The 19,595-nt window shown below is 54.5% G+C and overlaps 1 protein-coding gene and 1 long non-coding RNA gene across 17 annotated transcripts in view; one reads left to right on the forward strand and one right to left on the reverse strand.

The window, feature by feature from the left end:
• Positions 1–2,402: 2,402 nt before the first annotated feature.
• Positions 2,403–7,133, reverse strand: LOC104973485 (uncharacterized). The gene is made up of 2 exons (XR_810009.4): positions 6,890–7,133; positions 2,403–4,850 (listed from the first exon to the last, which is right to left on the reverse strand). It is a non-coding gene; the product is annotated as an uncharacterized lncRNA (long non-coding RNA).
• DNM1 (dynamin 1) overlaps positions 6,082–19,595 on the forward strand; it is a 43,482-nt gene continuing 29,968 nt past the window's right edge. For 15 of the 16 annotated variants that reach the window (XR_009496278.1, XR_003037043.2, XM_005213220.5 and 12 more), the window contains exon 1: positions 6,082–6,335. Coding sequence is in view for 14 of the 16 variants with exons in the window: in XM_005213220.5 (XP_005213277.1) it covers positions 6,175–6,335 (161 nt within the window). In the remaining 2 variants the exon portion in view is untranslated. The remainder of the gene's footprint in view (positions 6,336–19,595) is intronic. The other variant, NM_001076820.1, reaches the window with a different exon arrangement.

The following is a 19,595-nucleotide window of genomic DNA, read 5'->3' on the forward strand; positions in this document are numbered from 1 at the left end:
CATCCCAAATGAGGCCTGAGGATGTGGCATCACCTGGAGGCCCCATTCTTGCCTCCACGTGGAGATGCACCTTCACCATGAAATAGGCTTGTACTCAGGTGGCGCCATGTCCAGACCTATTTGCTCCAGGAATCTGTCTCTTCTCACGATGATATCATATAGTATGATTATTACGGTGGTGGTGTAGTCGCTAAGTCGTGTCTGACTCCTGTCACCCCATGGACTCTAGCCTGCCAGGCTCCTCTGTCCATGGGACTCTTCAGGCAAGAAGCTTTCATCCATTTGTGCCTTTACCTACTACTAAGTGAGCTGAGGGGAGCAGAGAACAAAGGTGGGGAGCGGCAGGGTGGGCAGCCCCTTGTTGCTGACCCTACCCTTCAGAGTGACCTAGGGCAGGGCCCCTCCCTACTTGGGATCTGAGTGTGGCCATCTCTGCTGGACAGGACTGACTTGTGTGTAACAGGCTCGCCCAGCCCCCACCCCCCACTTACCAGCTTCAGCCACAGTGGCAACCTTCTGTCCCCAGAGGAACCAAATCTCCCTCACAATCTCCCCTCTCCTCTCACTCATCACCAGGCTGATTCCTGTCCAGTCTTCACTGCTCCATTCAAACATCACCTTCTCAGGAGGCCTTTCTTTTTTTTAACTCCTTTTAAAAATTTTTATGTATTTACTTTTGGCTATTCTGAGTCTTTGTTTCTGTGCAGGCTTTTCTGAAGTTGCAGCACGCTGGGGCTCCTCTCTCGTTGTGCTGCTCGGGCTTCTCCTTGCAGTGACTTCTCTTTTTGTAGAGCACACATTCTAGGGGGCGTGGGCTTCAGTAGCTGTGGCCCCCGGCTCTACAGCACAAGCTCAACAGTTGAGTGCACTGGCTTAGTTGCTCTGCAGCATGTGGGATCTTCCCAGACCAGGGATCGAACCCATGTCTCCTGCCCTAGCAGGTGGATTCTTTACCACTGAGCCACCAAGGAAGCCCAAGAGGCCTTTCTTGATTGTCAGATATATCCTCAAAGCTCTCTGTCCACATGGGGAATAACTGGACTCTAGGGCTCACTGGGGCCTGAGATTCTCACAAACTGAGCCATCCAGGGATAGAGTTGGCCCCCAGTCCACGCCTCCAGACCTAGCTCTGTCTCTCCTGGACAAATCCTGGCGTGTCTACAATCCTTTAACCTTCCCACCAAGAGGTGACAGCCCAGGACTTCCCTGTTGGCCAAGTGGTTAAGACTCCACATTCCCAATGCAGGGAGCCCAGGTTCGATCCCTGCTCAGGGAACTAGACCCCACATGCTGCAATTCAGAGTTCATATGCCGAAACTAAAGATCTCTCATACCACAACTAAGGCCCGGCACTGCTAAATGAATAAAATAAATTTAAAAAAAAAAGAGGTGACATCCTTTGCTACCTTCATGAGGTTGAAGTTTCTTTAGACAGTACAGTGGTAATGATGATTATAATCACAGTAATCGTGGCTCTAATTATTCACTGTTTCAGGCACTATTCTCATATTTTCTCTGAATTATTACATCATTGAATCCTCCTCATATAACCCTATGAGATAGTTAATAGTCTTATCCCCTTTTTGCAGATGCAGAAACTGAGGTCCAGGTAGGTGAAATGACTTGTCCAAGGTCACTGGGTTAGATAGTGGTTGGGGTGGGATTTGAACACCGGGCAGTCTAGCAACGGAACTGTACCCTTGATCCTCAGTACACAAGAGTATGTGCCTTGTTCCAGACTTATGGGGAGCTCCTCATTGTAAGATGAGGCAGTGCAAGCACAGATGCCTGGACCACTGGTGCCCCAAAGCCCCTGGGAAATCTTGGTGCCCAGCCCCCAGCCACACGGAGAAAGGCACTATGTGGAGCCCCAGCCTGGCCCAGCTGGCTTCCACAGTGACCTTGCCTGACACAGCCAGGTGTCTTGGCTTCATCCACCTGGACTACTTTCTTGTCTTTCTCTCCCCTGTGATCCACATTCTAGGAGGGTTCAACTTCTGCATCTTGCTAACCTCTTCATCCCCTTATGTCTTGTTTGAGGCCTGGCATGAAGTACCTGATCAATACCTGTTGAAGAGGGACTTTCCTGGTGGTCCAGTGGCTAAGACTCCAAGCTCCCAATGCAGGGGGCCCAGCCTTGATCCCTGGTCAGGGAACTAGATCCCACATGCCACAACTAAAGATCCTGAATTCAGCAACTGAAAAAAAAGATCACACCTGCAACGAAGATTGAAGACCCCACGTGCCACAGCTGAGACCTGGCACAGCCAAATACATAAGTAAACATTTTTTTTAAAAGCCTGTTGAAGAATGAATGAATCCAAAGGGCCAGACTCTGAGCAGACGTCATGACTAAATATAATGGCTTGGCTCAAGTGCTGCATAATAAAGCCACTGAGAAATTCAATACAGTCAGCATTTATTGAGCACCTGCTGTATGCCCAACAAAAACCCCATCAGAAGGGACTAGCATTTCATTTCATGTGCATTAAAAGCATGCAGATTACAACAGCTGGTGCAGTATAGGCTATAAACATGGAAGCCCAGAGTCTCACCAAGCTCCATTCACATCTTCACTCCATCATTTTCTGGCTTTGTGCCCTCAGCCACATTCTTCTTTGCGCCTCAGTTGCTTCATCTGTCAAGGAGAACTAATAGGAACTCCTCCCCCGTCCTGAGGGTTGACTCTCTCAGCCCAGTAATCTGGCCCAGGGAGAAATGTCCAATGAGTGTTCCTGTTGCTGATCTGCCAGTACAGTGGTGGTTACAGCTTCAAGGGCTCCAGAGAGAATTCTCCCTCGTTAGGGCTCAAAATAGAGGGTCAAAGCCACTTCTCTCATTTAACTCATTGGCCTTCGGGACTCCCAGCTTCTCAGCACCTGGGAGAACCATCTGCAGCATCCCTCCTTTGGTCCTCACCAAGCCCTGTGGGAATGTGTGTGTGTGTGTGTGTGTGTGTGTGTGTGCGTGCTCTCAGTCGCTGTCATGTCCGACTCTTTCTGACCTCATGGACTGTAGCTCTGCCAGGTTCCTCTGTCCATGGGATTTCCCAGGCAAGAATCCTGGAGTGGGTTGCCATTTCCTCCTCCAGGGCATCTTCTGACCCAGGGATTGAACCTTTGTCTCCTGCATCTTCTGCATTGGCAGGAGGTTTCCTTACCACTGAGCCACCTGGGAAGCCCCATGGGAATGAGGCCAGTGTAGATATCAGGTTCATTTCCTTTCTGATTCCATGCCTTTGCTTATGCTGATTCCTCTGCCCAGAACATCAACCCTTCTCCACACACACACCCCCAAGTGGCATTTTATCCATCCATTCTTCAAGCCTGGCACAATCATTTTCACCGAACCCGAGAACAAAACCAAAGCACTACTAAACAGTGGGAAATTATGCATCTGCGAACAAGGAACTTGACCAATCTGTTATTACACTGAGAGACCTCAAAGACTTACTGTTGCTAAAAAAAAAACAAGTTGCATATAATAATATATATTAGAGCTTCTCCAGCTCTGATGAGATTCCTGTGCACAGGAATCTCCGGGGCTCTTGATTCTTGTTAAATGCAGGTTGTGATCTAGCAGGTCATGAGTGAAGCATGAGATTGTGTATTTCTGACCAACTCAGGGTGATACCCAGGCTGCTCGTCTGGCATGGGTGATTCAGCAAGACAGGATTTATAGTATGATCCCATTTCTGTAAAAAACAAAATGAATATACATGGGATAAACCAGAGAATAAACTCTAAATAGTGGTTATCTCTGGGTGGAAGGATGATCAGAAGTTTTCAAATACTGTGTAAATTCTGATTAATACAATATGTTTCTCTACTGTAATTAGGAAAAACAAACCAGCTACAATGGCGCCCCTCTAGGCAGAGTGTAACTGGCACCCTCTAAATAAATGAATGGCACCAATCCAGGCTTCATCTCTGCCCTCTCTGGTTCTCAGAGCATAACAACGGGCTGGCTGGGAGCAGCCACACAGGATGTGCAGTTCCACATCCACATCCAGCTCTCTGGAAGGTTGTGATCATCAGCATTCTCAAAGCAGTGGTTTAATAAGGGTCGCCTGAGCCTCAGGCCAGGGCCATGCCCTTCACGGGCATTCCAGTCTATCATTATCCCCATTACCCAGATTAGATCACTGAGGCTCAAAGATACGGAGGAACCTGGATCACACAGCTCATCTAAGACCCAGGTCATGCTCTTGGAATGGGATCCGCTTTTTCCTCTCTGCCCAGATGTTCCCCAGATGTCCACATGGGTTACTCCCGTACTTCCTTCAGGTCTGCTCAAATTTTTACCTTCCCAGAATCCTCCTCCAACCACTATATGCAAAACAGCAACACAGCCCCCACCTCCAGCTTCTCCAGCTTTCTTGTCTTCCAAAGTACTCATGACTATCTGACAGTCATATTCATTGGCTCATTTGTACTTTGTCCTTTTTCTACTAGACTATAAGCCACATGAAGGTAAAGGCTTCATCCATTTTGCTCCCTGCTTTATCTCTGAGGTCTAGCAAAGCTCCTGGCTTAATAAATATGTCTTAAATGAGTGAATGAACCACAGTCTCCAATTTACAGACTACTGATCTCCCAGCAGTGGCCCCGACTCTGTTCACAGATGGTGACCTACTGACCCCCAGTAGAACAGGGCTGCTGTTGTTGCTCAGTCTCGAAGTCATGTCCAACTCTTTGCAACCTCATGGACTGTAGCTCTTCAGGCTCCTCTGTTCTCCAGGGTTCTCTCTCTGTTCTCTGTTCTCTCTTCCCTAGTCTCCTTGTGGGAAGTCCCAGTTAGGTTCCTTAAATGCAGAGGTGGACAGCTTGGCTTGGGGTCCCATGGTCTTTCTATGTGAAAAAAATAAATAGGGTAGGGTTTCAAGAGTCCTGGATTCGAGCCCTACTGTTTTACCACCACCCTGATGGTTTGGGGAGAAGACTTCACTTACCAGGACAAGACGTTCCAACTGTCCCAAGAAGGCCCTTCCAAGTGTCAGGGCCTTTGTACCTGCTGTTCATTTGGCCTGGCTAGCTGCTTTTCGGAGAAGGCAATGGCAACCCACTCCAGTACTCTTGCCTGGAAAATCCCATGGACGGAGGAGCCTGGTAGGCTGCAGTCCATGGGGTCGCTAAGAGTCGGACACGACTGAGCAACTTCACTTTCACTTTTAACTTTCATGCATTGGAGAAGGAACTGGCAACCCACTCCAGTGTTCTTGCCTGGAGAATCCCAGGGACAGTGGATTCTCCTGGTGGGCTGCTGTCTATGGGGTCGCACAGAGTCGGACACGACTGAAATGACTTAGCAGCAGCAGCAGCAGCTACTTCTCATCATTCAGGTCTCTTCTCAACTGTCACCTCCACAGAGAACCCTCCTAACCTGCCAGGCTAAAGAGAACTCTTCATATGCTGTTTATTTCTCGTGTCATTATTAGTATACACTATCTTCACTTGTACTGTTTCCTTTATCTGTTTATTCATTTACTGTCTGTCTCCACTGTAAGATCTATGAGGGTAGAGACCTGGTCTGTCTTGTTTACTGCTATATCTCTAACGCCTAGAACAGGATATGGCTTACAGTACGTGTTCAGTAAATATTTGTTAAATTAATGCTCTATATCTTTTCCTTGTAGAAACAGGGAGATTGAGGCCCAAAGGCGGGAAGGGAAATGCAGGAGATAAATTAGTGTTACAACCTAAAGTAGAAGGCAATGAAGCCGAGTGAAACTGAAGGTCAGAAGACTGACCTTGGAGGAGGCCGTGCCTTCAAGCCTCAGTTTCCCCATCTGTAAGAGGGAGTGAGGCAGCCACGACTACTCTCCAAGGGGTCTGGTACTAAGGGCACCTAGGAGACCTTGCCCGTTTCCAGGAAAGATAACGTGCGATGCAGCATCTGTGCCTCCCCCGGACACGGCTCGAGCGCCCCCAAAAGCCGCAGAAGTTGAAAACTACAGTCCCCATAGTGCCACGGGCGGCGCCTGCGCACGGCTGCTGACCCGCTGCGCTGCGGGCGCCCCCTCGCGGCACCCCGGAGCAGCGCGGCGCTCCGATCCCCGAGGGGCGGGGGGACCCGCGGCGCAGAAAAGCGTCGGAGCGCGCTGCTGCATCCGCGGAGCCGAAGCCGGGAGCCCAAGCGGCGGCCGGATCGCAGCCTGCTGGGCCAGCCGCAGCCATGGGCAACCGTGGCATGGAGGATCTCATCCCGCTGGTCAACCGGCTGCAGGATGCCTTCTCCGCCATCGGCCAGAACGCGGACCTTGACCTGCCGCAGATCGCCGTGGTGGGCGGCCAGAGCGCCGGCAAGAGCTCGGTGCTCGAGAATTTCGTAGGCAGGTAGGAAGCGGCGCGCCCCGGGAACGCGGACTCCTCGCGCCCGGGTCCTCCGGGTCTCGGGACCCGGCCCCGACGGCGCCGGGACCTTGGAGCCCCTGGCGCTGCACGGCGGACAGCTCGGCCCCCTCCGCCCCCACCTCCAGCCAGAACGAGGAGGCGGCCCTCCCCCGCGACGAGAGCCCTTCGGGGGCGCAGCGCCCTCCACCCCCCTCACCCACGCTGGGCCGCAAACGTCAAGCCTGCGGCCGCGGGCTCACGCCCCCCTCCTCTGCTCCATCCTTTAGGAAGACAGCAGACCCGGGCAAAGGGCTGCTTCCCCACCCCGAACCCCTCATGGGTACCGAGGGGCCTGCATGACTCCCCTCGGTTCTGGGGGGGTCTCTTGAAGCGGGCAGCACCCCTGGGCCTGTGCCCCCAGGCTCTGTGGACAGCTCCCCCTCCTCTCGTGGGGATTCCTGGACTGCGGTGGGGGGACACCCCTCCCGTCGCCCCTGGGAGAGGACATGGCCCCTTGAGCATCGGGGACCAGATACAGTCTCCCCCGTCACACACACCTCTGCGGCTCCGGCCGCCATCCGTGCGCAGCGCGGAAGAGGGGGGAGGCGCGACTGCAGGATGAGGAAGAGGGGTTGGGGGAGCCAGCGCCTCTGAGCCTTCCCCGAGCCGCCGGCCCCTTGCCCTGCCGCCGCCCCTGAGTTGGGGGGGAGAGGGGGGGCGCCTGTCAGTGTCGTCCTCCCCGTGGCCTGGCAGAGGGATTGGAATGGAGGGAGAAAGCGGTGGAGTATAGAGATGACTAAGACAGGGAGGGAGGCGGGCTGGCTGGGAGGGGTGGGGGGAGCCATTTGCACGACCTAATCCCCCTCCTGCCTCGGATCCCACAAGGCGCCGGGAGGGCCAGGTGGCAAGGAGTCAGGGGCCACCACCAAGACAAAGAGCCCTGGGTTTAGGGAGGCAGGCAGGGTCGTGACCACCCCCCAGGCTCTCCCCAAGAAGGGGAGACAGAGATGGGCTTTCTGGGGGCTGAGAAGGAGAGAGAGGTCGGCGCTCTCCCGGGGGGGCTGGAGGCGGAGTTGGGGGAGCTGGGCAGACTGAGGGAGGAGGCAAGAGAATTGCCGCTGACCTCCCCACTCTGTCATCTGCCTTCCTCACCTCCTTCAGAAACCCTAGCTTTCTTCCAATGACCTTCATGGGTAAAGAAGCGGATGACCTGTGCCAGAGAGGGAGGCAGGCAGAGAGGGCTTCCTCCTCCCCCCATCCCAGGGATGGCAGTTCTGGGCTGAGACATCCTGGGTCCCAAGCCATTTCTGCTGTGAAATCTCCAGCGAGTCACTGCCCTCTCTGAGCCTCAGTTTCCCCATCTCTAATATGGGCGATTAGACTGGATGGTTGTCCCCGCGCCTCAAATGACCTGGGAAGGCCCAGTGTCAGCCTCAGGGGTGAGAGAGAAGGATACTGCACTGAACGATGTATCTGTGGGACGTGGGAGAGCCACTGTGGGGGCGGCTGGGCCCATCTGATCAGCAGGGGGGGCGCCGTCTGTCTCCCAGGGAAGGGCTTCCAGAGAACCTCTTTCCTGCTCATGTGACCCCACCTTCCCCCAGAGCTGCAGAGATGCAGACAAGAGACACAGAGATGGTCCCTGTCCCTATGGCCTGACAGTCAGAGCGATGGGGGTGGGAGGACCCTGGAGGTAATACAGCCCCTGAGCCCATCATGCTTTAGATGACAGTCGTGGACATCCTGCACTTTTCAGGGTACAAACCACAGGCCCGCCTTTCCCCCCTCTACTCACGCATGCTCCGTGCCTGCTGCGTGCTCTGGGCAGGGGGCACCAGAGGGCAGCTGACCTCAGCCACCGTCTGCCGGGCCCTTCCCCTGTGCCTCCTGCCAGGCTATATGGGACAGGTCACAAGAGCCCCGTGAGGTGGGTACTGTGATGACCACCCTGCAGGGGAGGAAACTGAGGCACTGAGGTTAGAGACCCTGTCCAAGGTCACAGGGCCAAGAAGGACCGTGTCTGTCAGGCTCCAATCTGGGGCCCGCACCACCTCTAAGAGCCCAACTCAGCACTGAACACAGGGACGTGCAGCTGCATGGGCCCCCACTTTCCCCATCTGAGGAATGGGCCTACTGCCAGCTGCTGCCCTGCCTTCCTGAGACATGGGTATGGGGCTCCAGCAAGTTCACGAGTGTAAAAGCCCCCTTTTATAGACACATGGAAGGGAGATATTGATGTTCAGTTAGGTTTGGGGCCTGTGTGGGCCAGGAGACCTAGCCACTGCCCTCTCGGAGTCCACCATCCAACCGAGAGAGGTACCTGGGGTAGACAGCACAGCAGGCCAGCCACAGCTGACTTCTGCAACTGTTAGCTTGTTGAGGGGTCAAGTGAGATTCAGACTCTGCCCCCAGAGGCTTGGACCCTCTCGTTGCCCTCCACAATCCAATAGCCTTTGACTGCGGCCCCGTGGGAGGATACTCAGGGAGGATACTGCAGGTCTGGGGCAGAGTAGGGGCCCGGCATGCAGTGGCATGCATGGGAATGCATCAATTGATTCTCATGAAAGCTAGTGAGGAGACCAGGACTGGAGTGGGACACAGGTCCACTGGGGTCCCCACAGTCTGCCTCGCCATGGATCCCCACCTCTCCACCCTGGACCAGGTCCCCAGACCCGTGTGCATGGTAACAGCCGCCCTATCTCCTGGGGTTTCCCGGGAGTCAACCCCCCATGGAGAGGAAGTGGAAAATATATCAGAGGAAGCAGAGGCTGCTCCAGGCTTCCGGGCACCCAAGAGGGCCCTGTTGTCATCTCTGCAGTGGCGGTGGCCCAGGCAGCTGCCCAGGACCCTGGCAGGGCTGCTCTGGGTCTATGCTTTTTCTTTGTCTCCCTTTTACAGAAAGGAAGACTGAGGTTGATTCGTTCAGCCATCCAGCAGATGTACGTGAAGAAGAAAACTGGGGGCCATAGTCAACGCTAGGAGTGAAAAGGGCCACTTTCCACAGGGAGGTCAGAGAAGGTGTCTGGGAATCCGTGGCATCTGAGATGAGAACTGAGGGACAAGAAGTCATGTGACTATTTGGGGAGAAGCATTCTAGGCTGATGGAACAGCACATGCAAAAGCCCTGGGGCAGTAACGAATTTGGTATCTGAAGAACAGAAAGGAAGCGCTGTGGCTGGTGTTTGGTGAGCAAAGTGAACACAGCATGGGAGAGGTAGGCAGGGGCCTCAGATTAAGCTGAGGAACTACGTTTGTTTTCATTATTATCAGAAGCTCATAAGTAGTGGAATGACTTGAGCTGCTTCCAGCATGTGTGTGACTTGGGAAGGGGGACAGGAAACAGGAGCAGAGGCTGCTGCGCTGGGCAAAGAGGGGCTGGACCAGGGCGTTAGCAGAAAGAAGGGGAGAACGGTGGAGTTCAGGATGTATTTTGGAGGATGGTCCCACAAAACCTGCTGGGGGATGAGATGTAGAAGGTAAGGAAAGAAGAATCCAGGATGACTTTAGCACCTCGACCCTGGTGGGCATTGGTACCATTAACGGAATCTGGGAGGAGCAGGCTGGGGGTCGGGGGATAAGATCAGGAGTTTGGTTTTGAACTCATTGAGTCTGAGATGTCAGGTGGGCAGTGTGGTGATGGAAGTTGGAAGCTCAGAGGGAAGGCAGGCTGGAAATATAAATTTGGAAGAGATGGGATGTCAAGTCGTGAGCATAGATGAGATCATCTCGGTGGTGAGCGCAGACAGTGGAGTGTGCGTGGGCCCCCGGACACCCCAGCACTTTCTGAGCAGATGTCTGGGGCCCCAGGTTTCCCTTCATCTGCCCCCAGCTGCGTGACCCCTCCCCACTATACCCATCCGGCACCAAGTCAGGTGTCCTGGGATAGGCTTCCAGGCTCCAGCACCCCTAGCCTCACTCACTCTGAGGCCCAGGCATGCTGACCATCGGGCACTGCCCATCTTCCCTCCTGTTTGGCCCCCCGGGCAGGCCAGGGCCAGCAGGAGTGTGACAGAGGGGCTGAGTGCTCAGGCTCTGGAATCAGACCTGGGTTTGCAGTTTAGCTCTGGTACTTACACTCTGGGCAAACTTGGGCATGTTTTTTAAACCCTGCCCAGCTGCTACTTCCTCATCTGTAAAATGGGGATAATAATAGCACCTCCATCACGGGACTGTGGCGAGTGTTGACATCATGCCCGTAAAGCACTCAGGGTCAGGTCTGGCCCAGAGGACGTGCCCATTCTGTTCCTGCCTGGGCATAGATACCAGCTGGGAGGAGAGGCAAGGATGCAGGTGGGGCAGGGAGCCTGGTGAGTGAGCCTCTGCCCAGAGTCCAAAGGGCAGCCTGGGGGATAGGGTTTTGGTTTCCTCTGCTGACTCTGCCTACCCCAGCTCAGGCTTACTGAGTTGTTGGTCAGTCACTGAGTCGTGTCTAACTCTTTGCAACCCCATGGACTGACTGCAGCCTGGGGATCTTCCCAACCCGGGGATCGAACCAGCATCTCCTATGGCTCCTGTGTTGGCAGGCAGATTCTTTACCCCTGAGCCAGCTGGGAAGCCTTTTGCTCAGGCCCCCTGCCTCCTGTCAATCCCCCGTGTCTGCATTCTGGTCCCAGCACAGACCTTGTGCCAGTCTCTGGCCTCTGAGAGCCCTTCTCTTGGTCAGCCCCAGCCCCTGCCATGGGAGACAGACTACTAGAATCTGTCTCTTCCTCTGAACACTTCAGGCTACATCCCATTTCCCAGATTCGGAGACTGAGGCCAAAGAGGATTAGGACATAATTGAGACATCGCAAGTAGAGGGGCGGAGGGAACTGACATCTCCTTGGCACTTGCAGTGCGCCAGGCCCTGAGGATAGAGCTGTGAACAAGCCAGACCCATCCCTGTCCTCGGGGGACTCACAGCTGAGCGGGACAGACAGAGGCTGCCTTACACAAACAGCTCTTATGTTGTGGGTTTGAAGAAGGGTACCAGGAGCCTGATGTTGTAGGGAGCAGGAGTCGTCAGGGGGCCAGAGAAGGCATCTGAGCAGTTAGGTCTGTACCTGAGCGAAAATAGGACTTGGTCAGGCAAAAGAGTGAACCACTCCAGGAGCAGGGTCCCCCCTGAGGAAAGCCAGGGGTGGAACCCGGAGGAGAGAAGGGCAGTGAGGAACAGAGATCGCAATGAGATCAGGCTGGTCTGGGAGGCGCTTTGGGCCCTTCAGACACCCCGACCCAGAGAGACCATGATGCTGTGCCCCTCCCTGCCCAGAGCATGCTCCTGGCACATGCCCTCAGCCAGACCTGTGTGCCCATCCCTGCCAGAGGACGTCTTCTCCAACCCCCTGCCCCACCCAGTGGCCCCAAGGAACTGGGAATGAAAGGTGACTCTGGCAGACAGCATCTGATCCCGGCGTCAGGAGAATCGAGTTTCCCTGCCTTGGCTGGGGTCGGAGGGTCAGAAACAGGGAGGGGACACAGGCAGGCCAGTGCAGAGGGGTCAGGTGGGAGCAGAGGCTGCCAGTCACTGAGGCGGTGCTACCAGGCCTGGAACAGGAGGCAGAAGTGGAGCCCACGTGCCGTATGTCTAAATATTCCCGTTATAAATCAAGCTAAGGAATTGCTAACTACAGTGTGTTCTGCCCTCCCACCTTGACAAACACACCTTCAAAGCAACCTGGCAGGATGGTGTGGAATTTAGAATTTCAGACTCCTCAGTTCTGAGACGGGGTAGGGACTCCCCGGGCTGCCCTCATCTTCCAGCTCTATCAGCCTTAGCCTCGAGGTTGCCTCCTCGCACTGAGGGCAGCCCACAGGTGGGAAAGAACCTAGAGGTACACTTGAGACTGAGAGAAAGTTCCAGGGCACTTAAGTGTGGCCTAGGAGGGCTGCACAGGAGCCTCCCTGGTGGCTCAGTGGCAGAGAATCCACCTGCCAGTGCAGGAGATCTGGGTTTGATCCCTGGGTTAGGAAGATCCCCTGAAGGAGGAAATGGCAACCCACTCCAGCATTCTTGCCTGGGAAATCCCATAGACAGAGAGCCTGGCGGCCACAGTCCATGGGGTCGCAAAGAGTCAGGCTTGACTGAGCAACCAAAACAACAGTGACAAGGAGGGGTGCACAGGCTCCAGCTGGGCACCTTCCCTCCATCCCCAGGAACCCCTTGCTTCATGGGAAGGTGAGGCCAGAGATCCCAGCAAGGATGGGGCCCAAGGTCAGGGCCCCGAGCCCCCAGGCCCAAGGGCAGTGCTGCTTATCGTCTTCTTGGAACCAGCAACCTCTTAGCAGGAGGAGCATCATCCCGTTTTCAAGTGGTGAAATGGCACAGAGAGGGTAAGGGACCTGCCTGAAGTCACACAGCGGTGCATCGGAGGCAGGACAGGAACCAGCATGGGTCTTCTGTCTCCATGTGAATGTCCACCCTCTTCACCCCAACCCCCGTGCGTGCCTCTCCATACACCTTGGCTTCTCCTCCTCTGCTCTCCTGGTTGTCTCTCGGGCACTCTTGCCCCCTTCCTGGACTGAACTCTGGCTAAGGAGTACCAACCGTTTGCAGCAGTCAGCTCTAGCAACTTGGAATTCCTATGTTGTTGTTCAGTCACCAAGTCGTGTCTGACTCTTTGCAAGCCCACAGACCACAGCACATCAGGCCTCCCTGTCCCTCACCATCTCCCAGAGTTTGCCCAAGCTCGTGTCCGTTGAATCGGTGATGCCATCCAACCAGCTCATCCTCTGTCGCCCTCCCAGTGCCCCAGCCAGAGGCCCGGGGTCGGGTCCCAGCTCCTCTCGCATCCTCCCCATCCAGTGCGGCCTACAGACCCTGCGGGTGTTGCCCGAGTCCATCCCTTCTGTGCCTGGGCCATCATCACCTTTGTCCTACCCAACACCCAGGACAGACTCCTCTCTTGCTATTCTCCGTCGGGCAACTCAGAACTTTCTAGGGCTTCCCAATCCGATGCCTCTGCTTGAAGCCCTTCTTAGCTCCCTGCCCTCCAAGCAGGGCCTTATCTCCTGAGCTGGGCCCCTGAGGCTGGCCGTACCCAGCTGGGCTTCCCCTCCGGGGGCCACCTAAGTATCTTACAGCTCATGTGGAAATGGGCTGTCCCTCTCCCTCACTCTCCTATTCTCTCTGCCAGGAAGGTGCCTCACCCCACCTCTGTCTTCTTCCTTCACTGGCTCAACCTCCAGATCTCACATCAGCCAACACCTCCTCTAGGATGCCTTCCCTGACCACCCTCGAGCCCGTGACCTTGACGTGTGGGGCAGGACTCAGTTTTCTCCCAGAATGAGGGACCACAGAGGAAGAAAGAGGCCCTTGACCTTGGGCTGAGAGCTCCTGGCAGAGGAGATCCAACCAAGGTTATTATGAACGTTTTACCTGTTTATCACTGTGCCACTCTTTTGTCCCCAATCTTAGCACAGGGAAATGAGGCCACCAGCCCAGAAGAGGAGAAACATCTCAGCAGGTGAATGCAATGCTCCCTGGCACATGTAGGCACCAAGCCCAGGATGGGCACTCAGGTGACTCACGACAGCACCAATGGGCAGTCTGCTAGTTAGATCCTTCTACAGTCAGGGTCTCGAGACATCCCCTCATTGGCCATAGGAGGGAGCTGCTGTATTGTGTCCCATTTCATGGATGGGGAAACTGAGGTTCAGAGCAGGGAGATCATTTAGTGGAGCTGAGATTCCTTCACCTCAGGCTGTTTGTGGTAAGAAATAACAAGCCAGGGACTTCCCTGGTGGTCCAGTGGCTAAGACTCTGTGCTCCCAATGCAGGCGACTCGGGTTTGATCCCTGGTCTGGGGACTGTATCCCACATGCCACAACTAAGAGTTTGCATGCTGCAACAAAGACCCAGCACAGAGAAATAAATGAAAGAAATGAGGATCCGGAAGTAACTCCATATTGAGCGACTTGGGAAAAGTCCATGCTGAACTGTTAGACAGAGCTGCTACCCAAGTGTGGCTCAGAGCCCGGGTCCATGAGGGGCACCTGACTTTGTCTCTCTGAGCCTGTTTATTCCCCTTCAAGTTGGGAAAACTGGCCATGCCAACCTCACACAGCCGTTTGAGCATCAATCAAGAGGCTGCAGGTTTCTTAAACAACTTTATTAAGGTAGAATTTACATGCTGTAAGATTCGCCCATCTTTAGTGCACACTTCAACGATTTTTAGCATATTTGTACAACCATCATCACAATCCAATTTTAGACCACTTCCATCACCCCCGAAAGAAACCTCGTGACGATGCAGATTTCAGAGCCCCCGGAAGCATCCTTGGCCAGCAATCAACAATCCATCAGGGTTTGCCATGACTGTTCTTATAAGTGATAAAAATGTTTACAATGCTGAGGCCCAGGTGTTGGGGGTGATGGTGGCTTTTTATTTTTTCAACATCTTATGTATTTTCTGAAAAAAAATTTAATGAGAGAGCATATGATTTTTTTAAAGCAGGAGCAGAAGAAATCGTTTCCGTTTTGAAAGTATAAAGTCATCAACACTTGAAAGAAAGGGAGGGAGGGGGGAGGAAGACAGGGAGGGAGGAAGGAAAGAGGCAAAGAAGAATGGTAGGAGGGATGGAAGGATAAGGTGAAAAGCAAGATGGCATGTTTTCTTTAATATTGAAGAATGGTTGTTGTGGGGAGAGTGCCAGGCTTGGAATCCAGGGCCCAGGGCACCAGTCTTACCCTGTCACCAACTCGCATTGTGAGCTTGGGCGACCCTCTTTCTTATGCCTCAGTTTCCACATCTGTACAATGAGGGCGGTGATGGGAAAATTGGAGAAACTCCTTCCAATCAGTCTTTTGGCCGACAAGGGTGTCCCGAACGCCTGCTCCGTGCCAGGCTCCAAGCTGGGTGCTGGGAATACCGTGGTAAAGAGGGCCAACCCAGGCCCTGCTCTCAGGACATTAGAATACCAGGGGAAGCTAAGGCCAGGGCTGCCCTGAAATCTTTAAACCTCAGCTGGAAATTCATGGGCTGTGTGACATGGGCCAGCCCAGGGCCTCCTGGGGCGGCAGGAACAGAGAGGGACTTGTTGCCTGGGGGCAGTCTCACCTCCTCCCCACTGTATTTCTTGGCCCACCCACTCCCTCGCCTCCACCCTGGCTCCCTGCTTCAGAAGGCACCTCACAGTCTGTTGGGCCCCTTCCCTTCCACTTCCAAGGCAAGATTGGGCTGGAAATATTCTGGCCTCCACCCACTCTTCTGGCCAGCCCCCAGGAAACCTATCTTCCAGCTCCCTCCCTGCAGCATCAATTGATGACATGGTCCTGGGAACCCAGGCTGTGTGCTCAGCTCCCTCAACTTTTATTTCTCGTCATTGCTACCATGCCTGAGTACAGACATTAAGTTATATAGGCCTCGCAGAAACCCATTTTGCTGATAAGGAAACTGAGATTCAGAGACGTCTGATGATTTATCCATAGTCACACAGCTCAGACATCCAATGCCGGGCCTGTCTGACATCAGAGTCCAGGAAACAAGAGACTTACAAGGATGACCACCGCTGGGCGCACGCCAGCCCAAGCATGCTACTTTCTGGTGGTATTTGAGCTCAGCAGGACTTGGGAACCAGGGTCCCAGAGCAGTTGTCAGACTAGGAGTGGCAGCTCTGGGTATAATTCCTCCAGGCCCCTCTGGGGTGACAGTGCCAGTTCAGATAGGCCGTATGTGGTGCCTGGAGGTGGTGAGATGTGTTTATTTCATCCCCCCTGTGCTTCAGGTTTGAAGGTACCTCTGCAGATGGCAAGGCAAGGCCTCCCCAGGAAACCACCATCTGTCCAAAATGAGTGGGAGGAGCTGGCATGTCCCCATCCACCCCTCCCACACGTCAGTCGAGGCTGGTGGGCCTGGCACACTTTTCTCTGAGCACCTGTTCTGTCCTCTCTTGGGCAAACCAGGAGCTTAGTGGGAGGTGCAGAGGTGGCTCTGGCGGGAGACCAGATCAGGCCCGAATCTCCAGTGCGAAGGTGCCAGGGGACACCTTATTATTTTTTTAATATTTATTTATTTTTCTGCACCAGGTCTTAGTTGCAGCCAAGGGGGTCATCGTTTAGTTGTGGCATGTGGGATCTAGTTCCCTGATCAAGGATCGAACCCAGGCCCCCTACCACTGGACCACCAGGAAGTCCCCAGGGGGCACTTTAACTGAGGGTATGGGGCAGTCTGTCCAGGTGAAAGGAGGAAGCTGTGGAGTTGCTCAGCCATGCTTGCTCCTTCCAGGGTTGCCTGAGCCCCTACGATAGCCCATCCTATGCCCAGCATGAGAATCCTGTGCCCAGCGTGAGAATCCAGCGGCCAGTGAGGCACTGAGTCTGGATGTGGGAACAGCTGTGCTCATCACTGCCTGTCCAGGCATGAGCCTAGCTGAGAAGCAGGCTTCCGGGTCCTGGGCCCATCTCAGCCATCCCTTCCATTGCTGTGCGGCCTCACAGCTCCCTGCCCGTCTCTGGGCCTCCATCCTACCCCCTGGACAATGACAGGGAATGAGATGTTCTCTGAAAACTCCTCTTCCTTGAGGTCCATCGTTTCCAGCCAACATTATGTGGTCAGGATCCTGAGATCCAATTCAGTGCCTGGAGGAGGTGAGGCAGACGGTTCTTCAGGATCTTGGATTCCTTGCTGAATTTTGGGAGGATTCTCCGAAGGAGAGGGGCTGAGGACAGGAGGCTCTCCTTGGCAGCCCCCTCCAGCTGCTGAGTGCCCACTGTGTTCCAGGCATGGGCTAAGGCTCTAGGAATCATTGTGCAGCCACGTGTGGTCATTTATGATGCCTCCTTTAGATCATGTGGTTTACAACTGAGGACCCTGAGGCCCTGAGGGTGAAGCAACTTGCCCAGGGGCACCAGGCTGGGGAATGGCCAAGTCAGGACTCGAACACAGGGCCTCTGCCTGGCGCTGGTTCCTCATCACCGAGCCAGGAGCCTTAAACTTGATGGGAACATGGGGATTGTGTTTAGAATCCAGATGCCCTCCTCCCCTCCCCTGCGCCCCCCAACCCTGAAGATTCTAACCCAGCCTGTCTGAGGAATGTGCATTTGAACAAGCCACCCAGGGAATTCTGAGAGCCTGGGCCAGGGCCAAGATGGGGCCCCTCGCCACCTGGGCACCCATCCCCACCCCAGCCTGGGAAATCTGGGTCTGAGTAGGCACTGCTCCCACACATGCTCTGTGCTCTAATCTCTGCTTCCCATAAGCTGCTTGTCCTTTAAGTAGCCCTGGGAGGCAGCAACTCGGAGCAGGCTGGCCCAGACCCCTGATCACCCCTACAGCTGGGCTCTGGGTTCCCCACACCCTCTATGTGGCACCTCAGGGACCTCCACCCCTCAGGCCTGCCAGGGCCAAGTGGGTCCATCTGTGCAGGAAAGGGGTGAGGGGGGGTGGTGCTCTCAGGCTAGAGCTCCAGGGAAGGTTCATGTCTCTGCCTGGGGAGGGGCTCTCTGTGGGGAGTCCCATCCTTTCCAGCCCTGCCTGCAGTTTCCATGGCAACCACTGTTGCCATGGTATTGCTGGGTGAGGAGAAGGTGGGGAAGAAGGTAGACCCCAGGTCCCCATATCCTCCCCAGCCTCTGTGAGCTGAGATGCCCTATCTCTCTAGTCCTGGGGGGCGGGTCCCAAGTACTAGAGGGTCACCCTTGCAAAGAAGTCAACGAGTAAGGGGTAAAGACAGAGACAGGAAGTCCCTCCCCCCCAGTTAACCACCGCCCCCTCTGTGCTGCCTGGTGCACCTCCATTCCAGCACATGTCACACTGCATCACATTATCTGTTTACTTGTCTGTCTCTCCCACCACGCTGTGAGTGCCTTGGGGTGGGAACCGTCTGACTCATCACCTCCCATCCCCCGGGCCCAGCACAGGGCCTGGCACAGAGCAGCTGCTCCCAAATATGTTCTACACTGAATTTAATTGAATTACATAAAAAGCCAAGTCTGGCTCCTCAGGTTTAGAGGGCAGCAGAGTTTGATGGGAAAGTTCCCAGGCTCTGGGGTCCGACAGCAGCGGGTTTGATTCCCCGGCTCTGCCATTCCTGACTGGGTGACTTTGAATGAGTCATTTCACCTCTCTGAGGCCTTGGTTACCTCATCCGTAAAGTTATCTTCTCCATATGAGAGCACTTTTTGAGGACTTGGGGATTCAGTTCGCTTTTATTATTTATTTTTGGTTCCATTGGGTTTTCACTGCTGCCCGCGGGCTTTCTCTAGCTGCAGTGATCAGGGCCTACTCTTCGTAGCAGCGCTCAGGCTTCTCACTGCGGTGGCTTCTCTTGTTGCGGAGCACGGGCTCTAGACGCACAGGCTTCAGTAGTTGTGGCGCACTGGCTTAGTTGCTCTGTGGCATGTGGAATCTTCCCTGACCAGAGATCAAACCTGTATCTCCTGCCTGCATTGATAGACGGCTTCTTATCCACTGTACCACCAGGGAAGTCCTCAGCGCCCATTTTTTTAATGTAATTTTCTGGCCATGCCACACGGCATGTGAGCTCTCTGTTCCCTGACAAGGAACTGAACCCGCGCTCCCTCAGTGCCCATTTATTAAGCACCTCTTGTAATGGAAAAGTGCGAGCCCTGCCCTTCTGAACCTCACAGTCTTGCGCAAATGAAAAGCATTTGCCTGGCACCTAGAAATGATGGATAAATGCAGGATTTATCATGCTCCTTCCCCACAAAGTGGCTGACTCCTCCTCATTAGTCTCTGCTCTCCCCAGAGGTGGGGCAGGGTGAGGACAGAGAATGGAAGAGCCCTCCCCAGGGCCCCCAGATGAGGCCTTGAACCCAGAAGCCTGGGCTGATTCTGTTGTTCCGGGGACACTCTGCCCTTAACCTGAGGCACAGAAAGCTTTGTGAGTCCATGTCAGGCTCTGGGCTCCGGGTAGGGCATCCAGGTTTCTGTTCTGGCTCTGTCCCAGCCCTATAGTATCTTGAGTGTATGCTTTCCCCTCCCTGGGCCTTCATGTGCCTCACCATGAAGGAGATCTCTGTGGCCCCTTAGCTCCCCTCTTTCCTGAATCCTGGCAATCCCCTGTTTCTAATCCCAGTAGCCTGATCCCTGAAGAGGCCTCCACCATCACCCTTGTGCTGGCTTGGGTGGGGCTGTGGGTAAACAGGTGGAGTGATGAAAAGAGCTGACAGGACAGAGAGAAGTGGCACCCTGAAGAGTTAGCCAGAAGGACTGCTGAGGCTGAAATTGACATAGCAGATGTCTGAGGAATAGACATCAGGTCTACAGGCAGGAAGTGACTTTGAGACCCGCTCAGTCCAGTTATTCAAAGGGATCTGGGTCT

Source organism: Bos taurus, chromosome 11, assembly GCF_002263795.3.
Source record: "Bos taurus isolate L1 Dominette 01449 registration number 42190680 breed Hereford chromosome 11, ARS-UCD2.0, whole genome shotgun sequence".
In the NCBI taxonomy this organism is placed as follows: domain Eukaryota; kingdom Metazoa; phylum Chordata; class Mammalia; order Artiodactyla; family Bovidae; genus Bos; species Bos taurus.